Raw genomic sequence first — 22,320 nt, 5'->3', positions numbered from 1 at the left:
ATTTTGGACCTCCTCTTACATCAGTCTGGTATGATACCACAGTTAGACAACTCAGCAAAAATTGCTGCTGGCTGTGTGTGTGGCATGGTCATTGAAGACTTTTTTAAATTTTTTCTTTGCCTTTCTCTCCTCACATTATTTTCTAGCTAATGATCTCACTTCTTTGGAAGAGTACATTTCTGTGGTAGGAGCTATCTTTGTGAAAATATTCACTTTAGAGACTAATTTGCTGGAGACTCACGCAGAATCCCCAGCTCACTTTCCCACTCACGCAGAATCACAAGAATTCTGATATTCGAGGTACAATCAGTTCATGTATCAATATTTTAAAGTAAATAGGTAGTCTCAAATTTTATATACTATTCAGAGAAGGCCAGGATTTGAGTCACAGCCCTGTTTCCTTCCTCATGTAAATGAGTCACTGAGCCTCAAAGGTTCAATCACCCTCTTTGTAGATGAAATATAATAACAGATACTAGTATGATTGTTGGGATGATTAACTGCAAATGCACAAAGTCCTTTTTAACATAGTAATTATTTATTACTATTCCTAATAAACACATCACAGCCATAAGCTGGCTAACTACCAAGAAAAATGAGTAGGATTACCTCGTACATTTCTTTTCCCATCATAATGCTTTTCTTCTGATTTGACCAGGGCTTTGCCAAAGTCACACATCCAGTGAGTGGCAGAAGCAGATCTTCAGACCCACAGTTTGGCTTCCAAAGGACCACAGTGAGTATTTCTCATGCTCAGACAAGAAGTTGCAGCCCTACAGCCCAGGCGCGTGGGCCTCAGGGTGGGTAACCAAGACAGCTCAATTCACGTCTCCCTCAGCCACTCCCAGCCCCTGAAAACAGAGCTGGGGGTCCCAGTCCTCTGTGGGATATGGCCCTCTCTTGTCACCAGCTTCCTGCCTACCCTACATCTCTTCCCTTTGAATTGCAGAAACCCTCCCAGCCTCCATGCTGCCTTTCCTGGTCACCCTCTTCTTCCTTCACTCTTGCTTCCTCCAAGCAAATGGCCGCCTCCGCGAAGGAATGATGTTGCTGAAGACTGAGTTTGCACTCCGCCTCTACCAGAGCGTGGCTGCGTGTAGAAATGACACGAACTTTGTCATCTCTCCCACCGGTGTGTCCCTCCCCCTGGAGATCCTGCAGTTTGGAGCTGAAGGGAGCACTGGCCAACAGCTGGCAGATGCCCTGGGGTACACCATCCATGGTAAGAGGCCTGCCCACGTGCATACTCACCCTCCTGCTCACACTCACACTGTCTCTCCAGCCCATCCTCCTGCTCACATTCACACTCACACTCACTCTCTCCAGCTCACCCTCCTACTCACACTCACTCTCTCCGGCTCACCCTCCTGCTCACACTCACTCACCAGCTCACCCTCCTGCTCACACTCACACTCACCCCCTCCAGCTCACCCTCCTGCTCACACTCACACTCCCTCCCTCCAGCTCACCCTCCTACTCACACTCACTCTCTCCAGCTCACCCTCCTGCTCACACTCACACTCCCTCCCTCCAGCTCACCCTCCTACTCACACTCACTCTCTCCAGCTCACCCTCCTGCTCACACTCACTCCCTCCAGCTCACCCTCCTGCTCACACTCATACTCACTCCCTCCAGCTCACCCTCCTACTCACACTCACTCTCTCCAGCTCACCCTCCTGCTCACACTCACACTCCCTCCCTCCAGCTCACCCTCCTACTCACACTCACTCTCTCCAGCTCACCCTCCTGCTCACACTCACTCCCTCCAGCTCACCCTCCTGCTCACACTCATACTCACTCCCTCCAGCTCACCCTCCTACTCACACTCACTCTCTCCAGCTCACCCTCCTGCTCACACTCACACTCCCTCCCTCCAGCTCACCCTCCTACTCACACTCCCTCCAGCTCACCCTCCTACTCACACTCTCTCCGGCTCACCCTCCTGCTCACACTCACTCCTTCCAGCTCACCCTCCTACTCACACTCACTCTCTCCAGCTCACCCTCCTGCTCACACTCACACTCCCTCCCTCCAGCTCACCCTCCTACTCACACTCACTCTCTCCAGCTCACCCTCCTGCTCACACTCACTCCCTCCAGCTCACCCTCCTGCTCACACTCATACTCACTCCCTCCAGCTCACCCTCCTACTCACACTCACTCTCTCCAGCTCACCCTCCTACTCACACTCACTCTCTCCGGCTCACCCTCCTGCTCACACTCACTCTCTCCAGCTCACCCTCCTGCTCACACTCATACTCACTCCCTCCAGCTCACCCTCCTGCTCACACTCACACTCACTCCCTCCAGCTCACCCTCCTACTCACACTCACTCTCTCCAGCTCACCCTCCTACTCACACTCACTCTCTTCAGCTCACCCTCCTGCTCACACTCACTCCCTCCAGCTCACCCTCCTCCTTAGGCTGCCTGGGAGGTAGGGAGCTCAGTTCCCTGTGGCATGCACATGGGGAAGAGTGTCCACTGGACAGGTCTGTGACAGAAGGCATTCAGACTTTGGGATGTGATGACCTTTGCATTTTAAGGTTCCCTTCTAACCTGACAGGTTTTGTGGCAATGTTTCAGTTTCATTTGACACACCCTTACATAGTGCATTCCTAGGTGCCAGGCAGTGCTGGAGGCACTTACAAACATTAATTGTCACAACCATGCTGTTGAGGCTAATAACTTTACTATCATCCCAGTTTTAGAGATGAGCAAATAGGCTTAGAGAGTTGAAGCAACTTGCCCAAGGTCACAGAGCCAATGAGTGGCAGAGTTGGGACTCAAGCCCAGGCTGTCTGGCTTCAGAACCCATGCTTTTGACCAACCTGCTTTTATAAATCTGTGACTTCTAGCCAGTGCCAGATCCGCCAGCTGATTTCTGTGGATTACGTATTTTAGAACAGCTCTGCCGGCAGCAGTGTGAGCCTTCCGAATGCCAGGTCAGCTTCCCCCCGCCTACGCTCAGCGCCTCAGCTCAGTGCCTGGCCTCAGACCCAATATACCAGCTCCAGCTAAAACAGACACTCATGCACAGAACTGTTTTCTTCTTAGACTAGGATCTAGGAATTCAGCAAAGACAGAAAGAAAAAGGCTATGAGCTCCACGATCCCACGTTCATTCCAACTGGAAGGAAGCTGTCCTAGGCAGGGTCATCCCAGGACACTCCTCACCCTGTGGGTGGGCAAGGCAGTAAAGCCCCACCACCTACACCTGGGTGACACTGAGCACCTTTATTAATCTGTCTGGGCCTCTGCTCTCTCACCTGTAAAATGGGGACAACAGTCCTCAATTCACAGGCCTGTCAAAAGCATTCAGTGTGGTCAGAAGTGTTGCATGTTCAGCACAATGTCTATGAACACAGTCAACCTCTGCCAGTTTTTACTCTGTCATTGCATATTCTGGTGGGTCTAAAAATGTTCTTCCTGTGTGCAAATGTGCATGGACAAAGTAGTCTAGAGCAGAGACAAGATTTCACACAAAAATTCACTTCAAGCCAGTTTACTCTGCTATTTTAATATTTCTGGCTAAAAGAAGGCTGGTCCCCTGGCCCAGAGAGGGTCAGAAGACGGAGAGGAGAGCACCGTGACCATTCCTCAGGTCACCCCACATTATGGACCAGGGAAGCGTTTCAATTCTCCTCTGCAGACAGCCAACATTCCTAGGAATGTGAACTTATAAATACATATGACCTTCCTCAATAGAGTGAAATCTAAGTATGTTTTTAATCCATTTTTTTCTTACTACAATCAAAAGCAAGCACTTAGGCTGATTCATGAAATCAAGATTCTGAATCAGTCTTTTGCAATTGCAGATTCTCGGAAACAGCTTTGATAGTGAACATTTTGTGGACAAGTGACATCTGCCTGCTATTGTCCTCTGCAGCCTTGTGGCTGGGGGGCCCTGGCCAGGGTAGACTCTGGATTCCTGTGCCTCCAGAGAACATTCGCCAGGAAACTCGGGGGTCTGCTGCCTCCTGGCTTGGCTTTGGAAACATGAAGGGTGTCAGAGTGGACAGACCCCAAGTGAGTGAGAGTTTCATCCTAATGACAACCAGCTAGAGCCAGGTAGTGCAGGAAAAGATACCCAGCATTTTGTCTTACAGGAAGGGTTTGTGGATAACTGCAGGGCTGTGCCTAAAAGGGAGTAGAATAGTCTGAACATGGGGATTTAACTTCTGGAATCAGCCAGCTTGCATGTGTCGGGAATGGGAAGCTTGGGGTTCGCAAGTGTCTGGACTCATCAGTGGACGGGAGCCCTCATTCCAGCTATGGGATGCCTGGGGGAGGGCGGAGCTGCAGCTTGTGAACAATAACATGGACACAAAATCCGCTATTGATTATGGAGAGAAGGAAGCTCTCTCCTGTATAAACAGTAAATAAATAGAAGTCCAGCTGCCATCCATGAAGGTAGAAGCTATCGACTCTCTCACATGCTTATTATTTCCTCGACATTCTTACAGCCTCTCACTGATATTAATAACACAAGCTGTCTGCTGGGTCTTAGGGAGAGCGGGGATGGGAGGAGTTCTTACTTTTCCTCTGTATTTCTCAGATTGAAAGCATAGTTCTACACAAGGCTGAATCCCAATGTTACTCAGGCTCATGACAAGCAGTTGTGGGAATGGATTTAAAGCCCCGTACAAGACATACTGACAGCACAACATCCTGGCCACCACCCATCATTGTCACTGTGACACTGCACATAAATCTCTCGATGGTGTGTTTGAAACCCCGTTACCCTGCACATTGGATGGACCTGCTGTTTTCCCAGCCCTAGCTAGAATCTCTACCCCAGCACACATCAACCTTCCTCAATCAGGAAATTAAGGACGAATAACCTCTATTCATCTACAGGATGTTGGTAGTGTTTTTCCATTTGACTTCACTGTAGCCTGATTTCTTTCAGATCTAGCATGGTTTCTTCCCAACTTTTACGTGGTGGATCCAGGCAGATGCCTGAGCACATTAGCTATGACTTTTTCAAACGGGCTGTGTATAGTAGATGAACCTTATGAGCAAGAGTGTAGTTGCTGGGGTTCCATCTCAATGCAGTGTGCACTGGAGATTGTGCTAACTCCTTACTCACCATTGTCTACTTATCCAATTTGGTTTTCACAGACCAAAGGGTGAAAGATTTCTTGCATGCTGTTTATGCCACACTACCCACCTTCAGGCAAGGTGGTGAGATGGAGCTGACCTGCAGCCTTTTTGTGCAAATGGGAACGCCGCTGTCCCCCTGCTTTGTGGAGCAGGTCTCCTGGTGGGCCAACAGCAGCCTGGAGCCAGTCGACCTCAGTGAGCCCAACAGCACCACCATCCAGCCCAGCGAAGGGACCTCCGGACAGACTGCAGGTAAAAAAAAAAAAGTCCACCTCAACAAGGCTAAGCCAGAGGGCTGCAGAGACAGAGTCTCACCCATCACTTGTCAGAGACATGGTGCTCAGGCCACATTCAATTACAGCAGAAGTTTATCCTCTTGGGAGACCTTATCTTTGAATGACAGGGGGACACTGAGTCCCTTTCTGCCTCTCTTCCTGCTCTGACCCTCCCTCACACAAATATACACATGGGCACACACACACACACACACACGAGCTGCGAGAGCACACAAGAACACAGAAGTGTGCTCTTCAGAACCTCCTACCTCGGAGGACCCCACAGGCTTTGTCCCATGCACCTGTCCTCCCACCGAGCTCTGCTGCCATCTATAATGAACCACCTGTGACAGCAAAAGGCAACAGGAGCCAAAAAAAAGTGGTACCCTGGGAATTTAGGTTAAGGAAATAATTAAAGAAAAAGTTACCCCCAATAAAACGTTTAGCTCAGTGTAACTGAAGAAAGAGACTTACAAACAGCCACTCTGCCCCGTAATGAGGTAAATCAGTGTAGCACAGCACCTGCATACTATGCAGCTGTAATTGTGATTAAAGAGAATTAAAACCATGAACACCTACTGAGTGTTTATTTAGTTAGCACTGCTCCAAGTTGACTCTCTCAGTCCACCCTCACAATAATCCTAAAGGGTAGGCACTATTACTCTCCCCATCCTATAAATGGAGAAACTGAGCACAGAAGGCTCAGGGTCCTCCTGCCCAGGGTCCACATGCCAGGATTCTAACCCAGGTGGTCTGGCTCCAGGATCCTTCATCATTTCAAAAGTTTCACAGCAATGTGGAGAACATTCAAGAACCAGTGTTGGTTAAAAAGCCTACTGGGAAGTGATATGTATACTAGGACTGAATGGAAAACAAGAGTGTGCGAACAGGGATGGCAGAATTAAATGCAAAAAGTCACATCTTTTGTGATAAGCTTCTCTCTTCCGCCTTCATATTTTACCATGTCTTTTCAATTTACTTAAATATGTTTAATTCCCTGCTCAGCTCCTTGCACTGCAGGTCGTAAGGCCAGAGAAGCAGCTCCCAATACAAGCTGATTGTCGTTTGAGAAAAGGGGGCAGCTGGCGTGGTTGCTCGGAGCACAGAGTCCAGAGCCAGGCCACTTGGGTTCAAATCCAAGCTTTCTATGGAGTTGCTGAGGTTCTATTTCAATGCAATGTGGATTGCATTGATGGCTAAGTGGATGGTGGCTTCACCCCTCGTAAGTATGTGGCCTTGCCCAACTTTTCTGAGCCTCAGTTCCTTCATCTGTGAAATGGGGAATAACAATAGAACTGTTAGGAGGAGTTGGTGAGGATTTGCTAAAGTACTTAGAACAGAGCCTAGCACAAAGTATGTGCTTATTAAACAAATAAACAGCTGGGACAAAACTATCCCTTTAAGGGTGGTCTGCCTGCTCCTCTTTCTGGCACTGCATGAAATTTTAACTGCAACCCTCCAAAGACCGTACCTTGAATATTGTCCTCTAAGCAAAGGCTCAGTGAGAGATTGAGCTCAGCAGCAGGGCATGGTGGGGACTGGGGGTGACACTGGGCAGCATCTCCCATGCAGCACACACTCCTTCCAAGGGTCTGCCCTGGGAGAGAATGTCTAATAATTCCTAGGAAATGGCCCCAAGCAGAGCCAGGAGCAGCATCCCAACCTGTTCAGAAAAGAATAAAAATCAGGGTCTTCAGCAACAGCTGGATATACACCTGTCAATTTGCAATTAATAGATTTTAATGAATACTCTACAAACCCAACTCCAGAGATGCCTCACTGCTCCCACCTCCCCGAGTGGTCACACAGGTGTCAGGACTTCTGAGTTCTCACTTTCTGTTTCCCTCCACACTCTCACCCCCCAGCAGGGAGTTGAGAGCAGCTCCTGGTGCTTTGGGTCCCTGGCAGCACAAGGAGCTGAGACAGGGAGTTAAATACTGTTTTTTTGTTTTGTTTTGTTTCGTTTTTTTAGATGGAGTTTCGCTCTTGTTACCCAGGGGTGCAATAGCGTGATCTCGGCTCACCGCAACCTCCGCCTCCCGGGTTCAGGCAATTCTCCTGCCTCAGCCTCCTGAGTAGCTGGGATTACAGGCACGTGCCACCATGCCCAGCTAATTTTTTTGTATTTTTAGTAAAGACGGGGTTTCACCATGTTGACCAGGATGGTCTCAATCTCTTGACCTCGTGATCCAACCGCCTCGGCCTCCCAGAGTGCTGGGATTACAGGCTTGAGCCACCACGCCCGGCCTAAATATTCTTAAGTAAATTGAAAAGATATTATAAGATGGAGAGAGAGACCACCTTATGAAAACAGACCTTTATTTTTGCATTTTAACTCTGCACTCCTTGTCCACACACACACTGGGTTCAGTTTAGTTTCAATGCACATTTTACCCACAGTCTCCTTGCTTTCCTGGTTGCAGGTGAAGGTCCCAGTGAGGGCCCTCGTGGCTGGCCGTGGGAGCACGTTGGTGCAGCATTTGCTCAGCTGGTGCTTGTGAGCACCATGTCTTTCCAAGGCACTTGGCGGAAGCGATTCTCCTCCACAGACACGCAGATCCTGCCTTTCACCTGTGCCGGCGGCCTTGTCCTTCAGGTGCCCATGATGCACCAAATGGCCGAGGTCAACTATGGTGAGCCCCGCCCCTGCTGACTTGCCTAAAGGGAGAGGAAGCCTGAAAGCAGCTGAGAGGAAGCCAGGTCCCTGCTCCTAAGGGATCAGGCTGTGTTTCTGCAGGGTCCGCCTGCTGGACTGGGCATGTGGCAGAAGGAAAGACTAGGGTGCTGGGAGACTTTAGAGAGGAGCATTGGACAGTGTGCTCTGACAGGACAGTGAGGACACAGATGTGGAACAGAAACCCAGTTTCATGCTTGACATTTCCTCCCTCACTAGTAGAGTTTGGACCAAACTGCCACCCTTGGCAGGCACAACAGGCCTGGGTTGAATTGGCTGCTCCTTTAAGACCAGGTACAGTAGTACCCTGTACCCTTATCCATGATTTTGCTTTTTGAGGTTTCCGTTATCTGCATCAGAAGATATTACATGGAAAATTTCACAAATAATTCTCAAGTTTTAAATTGCATGCCTTCTGAATAGTGTGACGAAATCTGCCGCCCTGCTCTGTTCCACCTGAGATATGAATCATCCCTTTGTCCAGCATCTCCAGGTTGACTACAGTACCCCCATGTTAGTCACTTAGTGGCCACCTCAGTTATCGGATCAAGAAAATGTAGTATATGCAGGGCTCGTTACCATCTGCCGGAGTTGTTGGAGCATATCTGCCAAGGACAAGGGGGCACTACTCTATGTGGTTCTGCACGTGCCATCGTGGCCCTCATGCTCAGCCCTACAGAGCCTCTGACTCTGTCAGGTATCTTAAAGGGTATCCTAAAGACTCTAGGTCTAGAATTTTTATAAAATGGCCATATCACCCAACAGTCCTTGGCTCTAACCTGCCTCCTGAGGGTGAGGTGGATGCTTTGTTTTACTGTTTCCAGTCCTCTGAGCTAGCCTCTCTCAGGGTCTGGCACTGGTTGATTCTCCTGGCTCCTGGAACAGAGCTGACTTCTGATCCACTGCACCCTCAGGTCAGTTCCAGGACACTGCAGGCCATCAGGTGGGGGTGCTGGAGCTGCCTTACCTGGGAAGTGCCGTGAGTCTGTTCCTGGTGCTGCCCCGTGACAAAGACATCCCCCTGAGCCACATTGAGCCATACCTCACTGCCAGCACCATCCACCTCTGGACCACCAGCCTGAGGAGAGCCAGGATGGATGTGTTCCTGCCCAGGTGAGCAGCTGTGTCCCCCTTATGGGTGCTGTGCAGCCAGCACTCAGAAAAGCCTGGATTTGCAGCCAGGTGGTCTGCCTCTAGGGTTTTGTGCTTAGCCACTGGGATGACTTGTTTAATGTGTACCCCGAGAAGTTAGGACAAGAGGAAGTGACCCTAGAGTCTGAGTCCATTTCAGAGTCGCCGCTGGCCAGCTCACAGCACAGACTGAAATGAACAAACTTCCCAGAGTCCCAAGACAAGATGTTCTGCCTTCGCTGAGCTGGAGTGGAGGCCCTCAGGGCCCCTGATCCTGTCTTAGGCCACAACTAGTTTTTGAAGAGGAAATGCTCTGTGGTTTCCTTGTAGGAACATACCCCAAATCTTATCCCATCCTAAGAGTATACAGCTGTCATTTTTCCAAAACCGAAGAGGTAAGATGACTTACATAACTGAACAAGTACAGATAAAATTCTGATCAGAAGCCAAATTAAGGCATAAAAATTTGACACTTTAAGTCTCTATGCAGAAGGTTCTCATTCTTTCTGAAAGGAGGTGAACTCTCCTTTAAGAAGACCCAATAGGTACAAATACAAATCTCCAAAAAGTGAAGCGGTGGCATTCTGTTTTGGTTTTTTAAAACAAAATCTATTAGCAAAACTCATAACTTTACAAAAAGATTCCTCTTAGGGCTTCTTTAAATAACAACCTTCTGTGATATATTTGAAATCAGAGTAAATTTATAATCAAATTTTGAACAGCATTAAGCAAGGAATGTTGTCCAGTAGCTCATCTTCCGTGTGTGAATTCTCCATGCTACTGCTCACTAGCCACCTTGGCCTCCCTCCACTGCCTGGGCTCCCACTAGGCAAAGACAAAGTCCTTGGCAGTACTCCCTCGAGGAGTTAAAAATAAATCTATGTACTGGAAGGAAAACATACAAAGAGAGACCCAGCAAGTTACGGGCCAAGGTCTAAAGTCAGGTCTGGCATAGCCCAGGGCAGAAGGTACACTGAACTCTAAGGTAAAGTATATCTCTCAAAACTAAATATTTGGACCCTAAGCCAAAACACAAAGACTGGTTATTTCAACAGATCTCTCAGGGAGGGAGCAGAAGCAACCCTAGTCTTCCTATTATATTTGAGAGAAACTCAGCAAGGAAGGAAGAGGAGCGTGCCATGTCAAAAGTAGAGAGAAATATGCAGGCTGGTGCGGGAATTTGCGTCGTTTTGGGTTTGAGAGACAGATGGTGGGCCTCATCCTTGAGCAGCTCTTCCCTGGAAGAGACCCCAGGGAAATGCCCAGCTCCTATGAGAGCTCTCCATCATCCTGATTCTGCTTTTATAAGTCTCAAGCCCTCAAGCAGTGATCCTGAAAAACACTGGAGGGCAGGGAAGGCAAGGCAAAGCAGAAATATTAGTAACACAACTATTAGCACTTAACCTCATTCTGATAATTTTTAAAAATCTCCTTAAGACTACCAAGATGGCTGTCCAAGGATAGAGGTTTTTGGGAAAATGAGGTTATTTCAGGAGTAAACCTAACAAAGTTTTTTTGTTGTTGTTATTTTGTTTCTTATTTTTCAGGTTTTTTTTTTTTTTTTTTTTTTTTTTAGGAGTTTTGCTCTTGTTGCCTAGGCTGGAATGTGATGGCACGATCTCAGTTCACTGTAACCTCCGCCTCCCGGGTTCAAGCAATTCTCCTGCCTCAGTCTCCTGAGATAGCTAGGCATGCACTACCACGCCCAGCTAATTTTGTATTTTTAGTAGAGGTGGGGGTTTCTCCATGTTGGTCAGGCTGGTCTTGAACTCCCGACCTCAGGTGATCTGCCCGCTGCTCACCTCAGCCTCCCAAAGTGCTGGGAATACAGGCGTGAGCCCCCGTGCCTGGCCTTTTTTTTTTTTTTTTCTTTTAGCTTTAAATCCTTTGGGGAACAAAACAGAAAAAGTAAAAGTGGTCTTAAGTCTAGATTTAAGCATAAACTTTGGATCATGGTAGACACAAACACCTTTTAGGCAGAAATTTACCTCTCATTCTCTCAAATCACTCATTCTTCTCTTAGTATGACCTGATCTACAGTCAGCAGGCATTTTTCATTTCACAAGAGCAAAAAATTTTGCACGCAGTGGGTAGCAATGTAAAATTGTGTGACTGTGAGATGTGCTTTCAGGTTAAACATCACCTTTAACCAGTGCACTAGCAGATTCTGGATGAATTATGGTCTCTAGCTTCCAAAGTAACCCTTTATTTATAAATAAATTAAAAAGTACATAGGGACTGTTAATCTTCATGAGGGACACTTAGCATACTAAAGATATAATCAAGAAAACCAAGAATGTGTTATGGATTATTTCTCATCACAATCATGTAATGTCCCACAAGAAAGACTAATAATGTCAAATATGTATGTAATGAATAAAACTTTTGATTATTAGGCCAACACAGAAAGCTGAGCATGAGCATTTTTTGATGTTAGATATAACATAGATCTTAAAATCCACCAGAGTCCACGTATCCAAAATGAGTTTTGCCCTTCCTCCAAGGAGCTGCTGATTATCATGGTGTGTGGTTTATGCTTTTCTAGGGGTGTTTCTTTTTTAAAAAAGTCTTCATTACTGTAGCTTTGTAGTGACTTTAGAAGTCAGGAGTGTGTCTTTCAATTTTATTCTTCTTTTTCGAGATTGTTTTAGCTATTCCGGGCCCCTTGCATTTTCATATAAATTTTAGGATTAGCTTGTCAATCTTTGACAAAAAAAGCAGGAGGGATTTAGATAGGGATGGTGTTGAATCTGTAGGTCAACTTGGCAAGTATTACTTTCTAACAATATTAAGTGTTCTGAGCCATGAACTCAGAATATCCTTCCTTTCATTTAGGTCTTTGTTTCTTTCGACAATGTTTTGTAGTTTTCAGTATATAAGTCTTGCACTTCTTCTGTTAAATTTATTCAAAGTATTTTATTCCTTTTAATGCTATTGTAAATGGAATTTATATTAGCAATTTCAGTTTCAGATTGTTCTATAGTTTGTAGAAACAATTGATTTTTGTATCTTGATCTTGTATGCTGCACCTTAGTGAACTCATTTATTAGCTCTAATAAGTTTTTTTTTCTTTTTTTCTTTGTGTGTGTGTGTGTGTGTGTGTGTGTGTGTGTGTGTGTCTGGATTCTTTAGGGTTTTCTATGTATACGACCAAGTCATCTGTGAACAGAGATAGATTTACTTCTTTCTTTCTAACCTGGATGCCTTCTATTTCTTTTTCTCATGTAATTATCCTACTCACCCTCCAGTACTATGTGAAATAGAAGGAGTCAGAGTGGACATTCTTGTCTTGTTACTGAACTTAGGGGAAAATCTTTCAGTCTTTTACTGTAAAATGTTGTACTAGCTATGGAGTTTTTGTAGATATCCTTCATCAAATTAAGGAAGTAACCTTCTAGCCAAAGTTTGTTGTATGTTTGATGTTTGTTTGTTTTTATTTATGAAAGGGTGTTGGATTTTGCAAATGCTTTGTCTGCATCTATTGAGATGGTGATGTGGGCTTTGTCCATTATTCTATTAATATGGTATATTAAATTAATTGGTTTCTATACACTGAACACACTTTGCATTCCTGGGATAAATCCCACTTGGTCATGGTGAGATTTATATAGTGTTGGATTCAATTTGCTAGTATTTTGTTGAAGATTTTGCCTCTATATTCATAAGGTATATTGGTCTTTAATTTGTCTTTCTTGTAATATCCTTGTCTGATGTTGGTAAAGGGTATTTTTTTTACTCAAGTTATTTTTGTAGCATTTCTTCTGGATCTGCCTTCATAGCCATACAAGATTCTAATCACTCTAATCACAAGCCATATAATCATTCTAATCTTTTATAGTCATACCTCATTTTTACTGCTGTTTTCATTACTAAAAATGATACTATCCAGTTTTATCACCCACCATAATCATCATATTTGGTCTCAGATAGCCCTTAATTAACTCTCAATATAATTGAAAAATAACAAAAAATCACAATGGTAACAGTAAGTGCATAGGCTGTGCTGGGGATTGTTCTGAGCACTTGACAAGGATTCCTTCATTTAATATTTACAACCCTACAAACATGGATTACAATTATGCTCATTTCACAAACGAGGACACTGAGACAAAGAGAAGTAAAGTAACTTCCCCCTGAGGCAAAGTAGCTAGTTCCCAGGTAGTTACTTGATCCAGGATTCAAACCCATGGCAATGGAGTCCCAAGTCCATGCTTATAACTACTGTTTCAGCATTTAGAGGTTTGAAAAAGGATGTGTTTTCAGTACTTAAGAAAATTTTATAAAAAATGTTCCAAAAATTTTTTGGAGAAATGTCAGCATACTTAGAGAAAACGTATTTCTTTTTCGGAAACTATTCTGAAGATGCAAAATATACCTTTATGGGAAAGTATGATACTTTTGTTTAAAGTATGAGTCACATCGTCTTGTATAGCAATGAAGACCTTTGACATTAAATGGTCTGTTCAATATTTTTACTCTCCTGCAAGTTCTGTATTATTCTTAGAAAAATACCATCCAACTTCCATTTTGATCTTTTTATTTTCAAAGAAAAATAATATCAGCAGCTTTTTTAAAGGATCCTTCAACAGTAAATTTTTATATGACTTGTCCCTGGGGAAATATAAAATTGGTATGCTGATTCTTTGTGCTCAAAAGGCTTACTAGGAAAACCAAGGCTTTAAGTTGCATTCTTTTCCCACTGTGTTCCAAAGGCATAAACCGCACACAGCAAATACAAAAATATATTTTATCTAGTAAAAATACTCTATTAAATAAAATATTCTATTAATTGTCAATTATGCAATTAGTCAGTAGCCTCTTTTCTGCACCTACTATATGTGAGATGCCACACGAGATGGGAGGTAGCAAAATGTAGGTGATCAGAGCATGGGCTCTGCACACACAGGCTTGATTTGAATCGAGGTCCATCACATACTCATTATGTCATCTTGGGCAAGTTTCTTAAACTCTTTAAGTCTTGATTTTCCCATCTGTAAAATGAGGATAATAACATAGTTATATAATGGTGAAATAAGATAATGCACATAAAGTTCTTATCATAGTGTCTAGCATAATGTCTGCACTCATTTAATATTAATTCTTATTAAGAAATAGAAATGAATTGGAGCCCAGCACAGTGGGGCACACCTGTAGTCCCAGCTATTTGGGAAGCTGAGGTGGGTGGATCACTTGAGGCCAGAAGTTTGAGTCCAGCCTGGGCAACATAGGGAGACCCGTCTCAAAAAAAAAAAAAAAAAAAAAAAAAAAAGTGTATAAAAAATAAATTGGGATAGCCACTCTTCTCAGGTAGTTTACAAGATCGTAAATGATGCCAATAGGAAGCAAAATGTTCTGTATATCGTCGGAGCAGAACAAGGTGTTAATGGGGCTTTAAGAACCAAAGATCACAAAATAGCTGAAGAAAAGAGGATGGGCAACAACTGAAAAATGGATAATAACGAAAAGAAAATCAAAGGAAATGGGAAGACTTGGAATGAACAGTAGGAACAAGGGTAAGGAGGGGAGGAAGAGCCCTGTGTGGTCAGATTAGGGCTATGGCAAGGTGCATGGAAGATGAAGCTGGAAATAAATCTGGTGGAACGAGCCTGACTTTCAAGTTAGGAACTTTGGACTTCATGTGGTGGGTATGAAAGTATATCGAGTGAGAATTTTGAAAGTTCATGGTTTGTTTTTGCTTTTTAGGTTTAGAATCCAAAGTCAATTCAACTTAAAAAGCATCTTAAATTCTTGGGGAGTCACCGATCTTTTTGATCCACTCAAAGCTAACTTGAAAGGAATTTCAGGTAACAACAGTTCTTCCAAACTTTCTAGTCTTGTGTTTGGGGCAGTTTTATCACACTTTGATTAAGAGATTATCATTGCCACAGAGCCTTCAGTGGTAGACAATCAGAGTCAACATTATGTAAAAGAAGGTGCTCTGTTTTATACAAGAACGTGTTGCTTCTGATAACAGTCAAATTTGGGTTAGACCTTATGAAGAAGGGATGTTTCTTCAGAACTTAATCATGGTTTTCAGAGACCACCTTCACCATGGGGTCAATGTCCATAGTACACAGTAAACTGACCCTCCGTTAACCCGTCATGACTAGGAGTTTACCCAAGGCATTAGTGCAGCAATAGATTCTTCATTATGACCTCCTGCTGTCCTGCCAGCTTCACAGTCCCCTTTTGTTTCTACACCCTTTTCCTCCCTCCTCCTATACCTCCTCTGTCCTCTTCTAATAAGCTAACCTTCCCTCATCTGTCCAATTTCCTTTCTTCAAATCACCCATGCTCTTATAACCTTGCCTTAAAATGTTCTCCTTTCCAGCATCCCTATCAAATTTCTTTGCACATGGTTGAATTGCTCCTACCAATCAATAGGTACTGTTTGTTTGTGATATGATAGGGAATTTATATCAAAGATAAGCAGGGAGTGAATGCCAGAACCTATGCTCTACAATCCTCTCAAGACACCATTGGCTAAACTATTGCCAACTCAAAGGCTCAGGTTTGTTTCTACTCTGGGAAGTGAATTGTTCGTGCAAAGATGATACTGTAGCTGGTATTTCCATTGGCCTTGACATTTCCCTTACCTGAAGAGCTTGAAAATCACTATTTTGAATTCTAGAACTAGAATTCTAGAATTCTAATGTGAATTTTTCTAAAGTTTGGCTCAGAATCTTCCTTTTTAAGCAATCACAGAAAAATTGAGATTTTGATCCACAAGAGAAGTCTTGGTTTGGGCTTTAGATGTGACCAGACAGATTGACAGAGCTACTTATCAAATAAAACACTGGAATGAGAATCTATTCTAGAGAGTTTAAAATCAAATAGCTGTGTGCTGATTGCCTAAACACGCAACGACACATGCAAAGCAATGGTCAAGTTTAGGCACAGTGTCCACAACGATGCTTGGTACGCAGTCGGATACCAAGTAAATATTGTTGACTTGGTCAAACGACTCAGACAGAAACTTTCCTTACTGACAGGCATATCTGACATTTCAGGGAAAGGAGGAATACTGAAGTGAAAAGATCAGAGGGCAAGGAAAGAGCAAGGGATGAAGAACTTAACAACGTTCTATGTTTGATAATATGCAAAATCTAATCCGTGTCGTCTTGCAACTCTAGAGCTCAGCCATGGCATCCCTGTTGTTGATGGTGATTCTGTTCTTTTGATTGTTAGAGTTCAAAACTTTAAGGCCATTCTTGACCTTTTCTTCCACACTACTATATTCGATTAGTCACTAGGGCTTACTGACTCTTCCTTCATAACTCTTAAAGCTCTATCCTTTTGTGTCCTAAAAGTACATCCTAAAGTGCCATCAACCCTGTGTCCTCAAACAGGACTGACCTTAACACACATCGTGTAGCTTCCCTATTGATGAAAGACTTCCAAGATAGCTCCCCTATTGGTAAAGACTTCCAAGGTCCGTAAACTCCTCTGGCAAGATCTAATAAGTAACCTAGTTTTAAAAGTACCTTTTTTTTTTTTTTAATATATATATACCAAACCTCTATTTTTTTTTTAAAGCAATTCAAATCTACTTAGATTTGTTCAAACCAGCAGAAAGGTAGGTATAGGCAGGCGGATCTGGCTTATTTAATAATGATCAAGCAGTTATCATGTGCCAAGTGTGAAGCTTGCATTCAAGTTTCCTACTGACGAAACTTGCCAGCCTGATAATCTTCTCTCATGAAGTTTTGTTCCTCTAAAGCAGGGGTCAGCAAATAATGGCCTACTACCTGCTTTTATAAAGTTTAATTAAAACATAGCCACTTTCATTCATCCATAAATCATCTATGTAGCAGGCTGCTTTCCTGCTACAACAGCAAAATTGAATGTTGAGACAGACACCATATGGCCCGCAGTTACTAAAATATTTAATATCCAGTCCTTTATAGGAAAAGATTGCCAACCAAAGTATTGCTTCTTAATGTCCTTCTTTAAACATAATCAGGAGACTAACCACTTCTCTGCCTAAATGGGCTTTCAACTTTATTCTAGAGACAGGGCCACCAAATCTCTCCAAGAAATAGTTTCCTCATTCCTAAAATGGGGGTAGCTACCACCCACCACACATGTTAATTGTAGAAACAAAATCATTTACATATAGCATGGCATCAGCAGAGACCTTGCTAGAGAGTAAGTGATCAGAAAATGCTGGCCTCTCCTCTCTTCTTCCAGTTCACAAGAGCTTACCAAGCAGTTTTGTACTATTGATGAAGTCCAACAACCACAGCAAACATTTGGCCTTTTGGTCCCAAAGCCAAGAATCATTTTACTCAAGTTCTTTTTCCCCATTTACAAGTCACTCATTTCTTCCTTCTTGGGATCAAATATTTTTTTTTTTTCCTGAATGACTCATTCAATGTTATTTCAAGGCCCAATTGAAACCAGAGTATAATTTCCCCCCAGTCTCCTTGGTATTAGATGTTATGCAGCTTTTAAGAGTAAGTTTCACTTACATTGAAGATGCCAGCTACAGATACTCTCCTTAAGCAATCCCACTGGCTTTAGGATCAGCAGATTTTGATATAGACCTCCTAGTTTTGATATGCCTCCTAGTTCACAAAATACTCCTTGTGCACAGACTTGAAACTCTGAAGAAACTGTCTTGTTCTTGGCTTTTATAAGTGGGTAGTTTCCAATCTCTGCTCAGTAAGAAGTGCAAGCTCTCTGTTACTATGACTTAAATGAATCAGAGTTGTTTGGTTGAGTATGGAAGTTATATAAGTTAACTTATGCCACACCAGATGTCTGGTCAGAATTGTAATGGAAAGAGGTACGAAGTGGACTAGAAGAGACAAATGGAGAAAGCAACTAACCATGGCCTAATTTCAAAGGCCATCTCGGATTCTTCTTAGCACTCTCTCTATCCTGGGCTGGGTGCTATGTCTCTCTCTCCCCTCTCCCTGACACTTAGTTTTAGCAACTAAGTGACAAGGTGAAAAAGATAAACTAGAAGCAAGTTCTGGCAATAACGTTTTAAAAGCCACTTACTCTGCCTACAGAAAATAATAATTGTAAAGCCAAAAGAAACAGCAAATGCTATGTTTATCCTGATTTATGAGAAGCTGAGGATGAAATGTAGGGACACGATGTTCATATAATATCATGGTATGAAGACTTTTAAACCTTTTGAATATGACTAGCCACACACAAATAATAATGGTCTCCACCAGTAAAGCACTGAAACAATCCTTCCACTGAGACTTGGAGAAGACCCATTCCATGACTTGCCTTTAAAAGGTTCTACCAGTACCAGTCAGCATTTCCTTACAAATTTAACAAGGCTAAAGAATATTAAGGCCATTCATACAGTGGTGAGGGGTGTCTATTATTAATTCATCCAGCATTTACTAAACACATTTATGTACCAAGTATTCTTAATGTTAAGTTGGGCAAAGAAATACTTAAAATGAATAAGACATCATTTATGCCTTCTAGGAGCTAATAGTCTAAAAAAGGAAGGTAAACACCTATAGAAGAGGTTATGGAAGAAGAGTGGAGAGTATGCTAGAAGGGAGGGTAGGAAGAGCATCACCCCTTTGCTTCATATGTAGAATATATTGTAGGAGCAAGTGGGTTTATGGTGGGCTATAGTTTCCCAAAGTATGTTCCCCAAATGCTAATCCTGTAAATCTGGGACAGAGAATGGTGTGGGTGGTTCCATGGTTAAATGCTACATATTATAATTATCCTAGAGATTCATTATAAAAGTTAGCAGATTAGCAGCTCTAAGAAGTCCCCTGTTGAAAACAACAGTGCAAAACTGTTTAGCATATACCATATATAATTAATCATAGAGCGCTTTTACAGAATGCCACCTATAAACAATCTTGAGAACAACTTTTGGGAAAATAGGGTGTATGCCTCTTAATGGCACTAAACAGCTATCAACACTTCAGGGGAGTAGAAAAAGACCAGGAGAATCCCTTTGTGCTTGACTTCTTCTAGGTTTGATTTCATTAGTTGTATAATATTTCAATAGCTATTCAATAAAAAATAATAGGAATTGGTAATACAAGACCAAGCAAGAGGAAAAAATGCAAACCCACAGATGACTCCCAAATTCTCGTTTTTATCACATATGTCTTTTGAAATGTCAACTCTTACCAGAGATAAAACTTAAAAGATGCTGATGCTATGGACCTTGGTTTATGGCTGTACAAACATATAAATGTCAATTATTGGACCACTCCTATAGTCTGATGGAGAGAAACAATTTAAATGAAATTCTTCAGTTGCACTTTCAAAATACTGAAATAGCCTGGCCCATCTAATCAGATTCATTCACATCAATTGGTCCCATTCTCACACTGCCAAGGTGCCTAGACTAATGCAGACACATTTACTTATTTTAGCTGATAAGGGGTTTCGTAGTGAATCTCTGCTTATTTCACCAACATTCATTTAAAATGTTCAGACACCATCCCATACTGTAATGTGGTTACGGAGATTAGTAAAACGCTCTCATGACTGTCAAATAACCATTCGTTATCCATAAAGCTCTCTTTGTAACTTTGGCTCTGCATTTCAGTTTGCTTAATTAGCTAGTAAGCGGGGCTAATTATTAATAATAGAGAAATTTGTTCTTTTCTTAAAGACCCTACAGAAAAAGACCAACTGCTAAAATAAACCAAATTCTTTCCTGGTTTTAGGACAAATGACACTAGTGAATGCTTCTATTGATTTTTACTTCCCCTGGTCCTTCCTGTTCCCTTCACTGATGCTGGAAAATAACTGTTCCTTACAGTGAATATAGACAATTCACAACATCCTGTGCACACCTTACTTACAAGATGGATGGAATGCCACATATTTATTTTGGGATGGTTTTATTCTCTCATGGCATTCACGGGCTATCTCCTGTACATCCGCGACAAACGCAAACCAATTTAAGCATTAGTCTAAGATGAAACAAAGCTCCCTCACACACACTATGTGTACATCACACTGATTATTTTAATATTCATGCCACAGATACCTCCCAGTGGCATGCTGAAGTTGACTAGCATACACTTTCTATACGGTGGGAGTGTTTGAGTGGAGTGGAGGGGTGGGATGGGAGTGGGCTTTCAATCAGAGTATTCTCAACTCTGCTCTTCAGGTTCGTGATCTCAGATGACTTAACAGCTCACTCTGAAATGAAAGGATTGGACTGAATGATTTCTTAAGTTTCTTCTGGTTCTAAATCTTTCATTTTTTATTGTGTCATCAAGTATCTTTTCATCTTTGGAGCTGTTTAAAAATGGTTAATGATTAGCTTACAAAAATCTGTCGATTCCTCTAAATTATCACTTAGTCCTATTTGCTAAACTTATAATCTGTGAAACTGTCAGCACACAGAACATTTATACTAACTTCTCATTTGCTTTGTAGATTCTAGCCCATTAGGCCAATTAATTGCATAACTGATATACCTAAGTATAAAGAATGCAGTCATGCAACACTAGACACATACATATTACTCTGAATTGTCCCTCAATAAAGCCTGTAATAAAAACCTGTGACTTTGTCATTTAAAAGTGGCTCCTAAAATGCAGTCCAAAAAGGCAATCAAGGGACATGCCTCTCTGAACCTTGCTGAAAATGATTCCCAGGCTACAGAATTTGCATTTTAACACATACCCAAGTGATTCTTATGATCACTGAAGTTTTGAAAATACTGGCTGATGGTAGTATTAACTAGAAATCATTTTTGAAAATGAATTACTGGAAAAAATAGGGCAGTGCTCTAAATATTTTGGGGGAGATTACATATATTTATTAAAATCTTGAAAGTTCAGTAACATATGAACCTTAAGAATTTTCCAAACAGCCACCTGAGCCTCCAGTAAAAACAAAAACAAGAATTTTCCACTCTTTCCCTAGCTACACAGTAAGCAGCATCGGAAACTATAAATTTTACAAGTACATCTTAAAAGAATGTGTTCTAAATGTGTTAGAAAAATGCTAATGAGCAACTCACATCTTTATCATTTTCTGGGGTTAGGCCAAGATGGGTTTTATGTTTCGGAAGCCATCCACAAGGCCAAGATTGAAGTTTTGGAGGAAGGCACCAAGGCATCTGGAGCCACAGGTATGTTCATACAGAGAACACCCAGCCATACTGCTCACCCTTATCTACCGTTCTTAAATTTACCTAGTTGAATCTTCACATTTCTGAATCTGTCCATAACCCCTGAGGGTTCAGATGTGGTACAGCAGTTTTAAAAAAGGAATACTGAAGAAAGCAAAAAGTTTTTGAAAAAGGATGGGGAAGAAGACATATCTACCTCATAAAATTCATTCTGAAAGTTACCTTCAGTAAGGAATTTATTCCACGAAATGTGTTGAAAACAGGAGACAGATTAGCTAAGTGGCATCCTTTCTCTGTAATTTTCCCACTTGCACCCCCATCACAATGGTAAACAATGAAATGCCATTAGGATGCTTCAATTTCTTAAAAAATTATGGAATATCTTACTTCATTGCCAATTGAAATCGTGATTAAAAAAAAAAAAATGAACAGAAAATGCAATGGGATTCTTCTTTCTTTCCTGTAGCTCTGTTGTTATTGAAAAGGTCTCGGATTCCTATTTTTAAAGCAGATCGGCCATTCATCTATTTCCTGAGAGAACCTAACACAGGTATTATAGTATTTTTTGACAGGATTCAGATAAATTATTTATCATTGTCTCTCTAGCCACAAGGGCTCATTTGTCCACTATCCCCTAAAATAAGCATTCTTTCTAGCTGTTCTTATGGTGCTTCAGTTGCTGTCTTAGATCCTGAGAAAGGGGACTATTTCATAAATACAAAGGAAACTTATCCTCCGTGTTTTTCACCTTCTCATTCTCTTAGTTCATATGTAGTTAATGTAGATTTTAAAAAATGCTATAGGTTTCTACTTCTGAAGATACTTGGAAAAATCGTGAAAGTAAAATAAATTACAAATCTTGCCTTTTTTTTCCCCATTGTCCCCTTGCTTTCTTGTCATTTTAGGAGAGAGTTTTTTCAGGTCACTAAGAGTATGCCAGAGCAGTCCTCTTGTGATTCTGGTATTCTAATGCACCTGGATTTCTACACTGTTTTGTTGATCTTTCTCATAAATCAAATGTTTGCCCCAGTAGTTGTAAGTCCCACTAT

General features: G+C 42.4%; 1 protein-coding gene across 1 annotated transcript; it reads left to right on the top strand.

Moving 5' to 3' along the window:
• Window positions 1-614: 614 nt before the first annotated feature.
• On the top strand, window positions 615-21,914 carry SERPINE3 (serpin family E member 3). The gene is given in 9 exon segments (XM_010337903.3): window positions 615-736; window positions 950-1,222; window positions 5,122-5,355; window positions 7,802-8,011; window positions 8,967-9,165; window positions 14,887-14,987; window positions 21,185-21,271; window positions 21,738-21,853; window positions 21,855-21,914. Coding segments are annotated over 8 exon segments (1,263 nt in total). The 5' UTR covers window positions 615-736; window positions 950-966.
• Window positions 21,915-22,320: the final 406 nt, after the last annotated feature.

Source organism: Saimiri boliviensis, chromosome 16 (genome assembly GCF_048565385.1).
Source record: "Saimiri boliviensis isolate mSaiBol1 chromosome 16, mSaiBol1.pri, whole genome shotgun sequence".
NCBI lineage: Eukaryota > Metazoa > Chordata > Mammalia > Primates > Cebidae > Saimiri > Saimiri boliviensis.
Note: the sequence above shows the minus strand (reverse complement) of the source record. Positions and strands in the feature narration are given on the sequence as shown.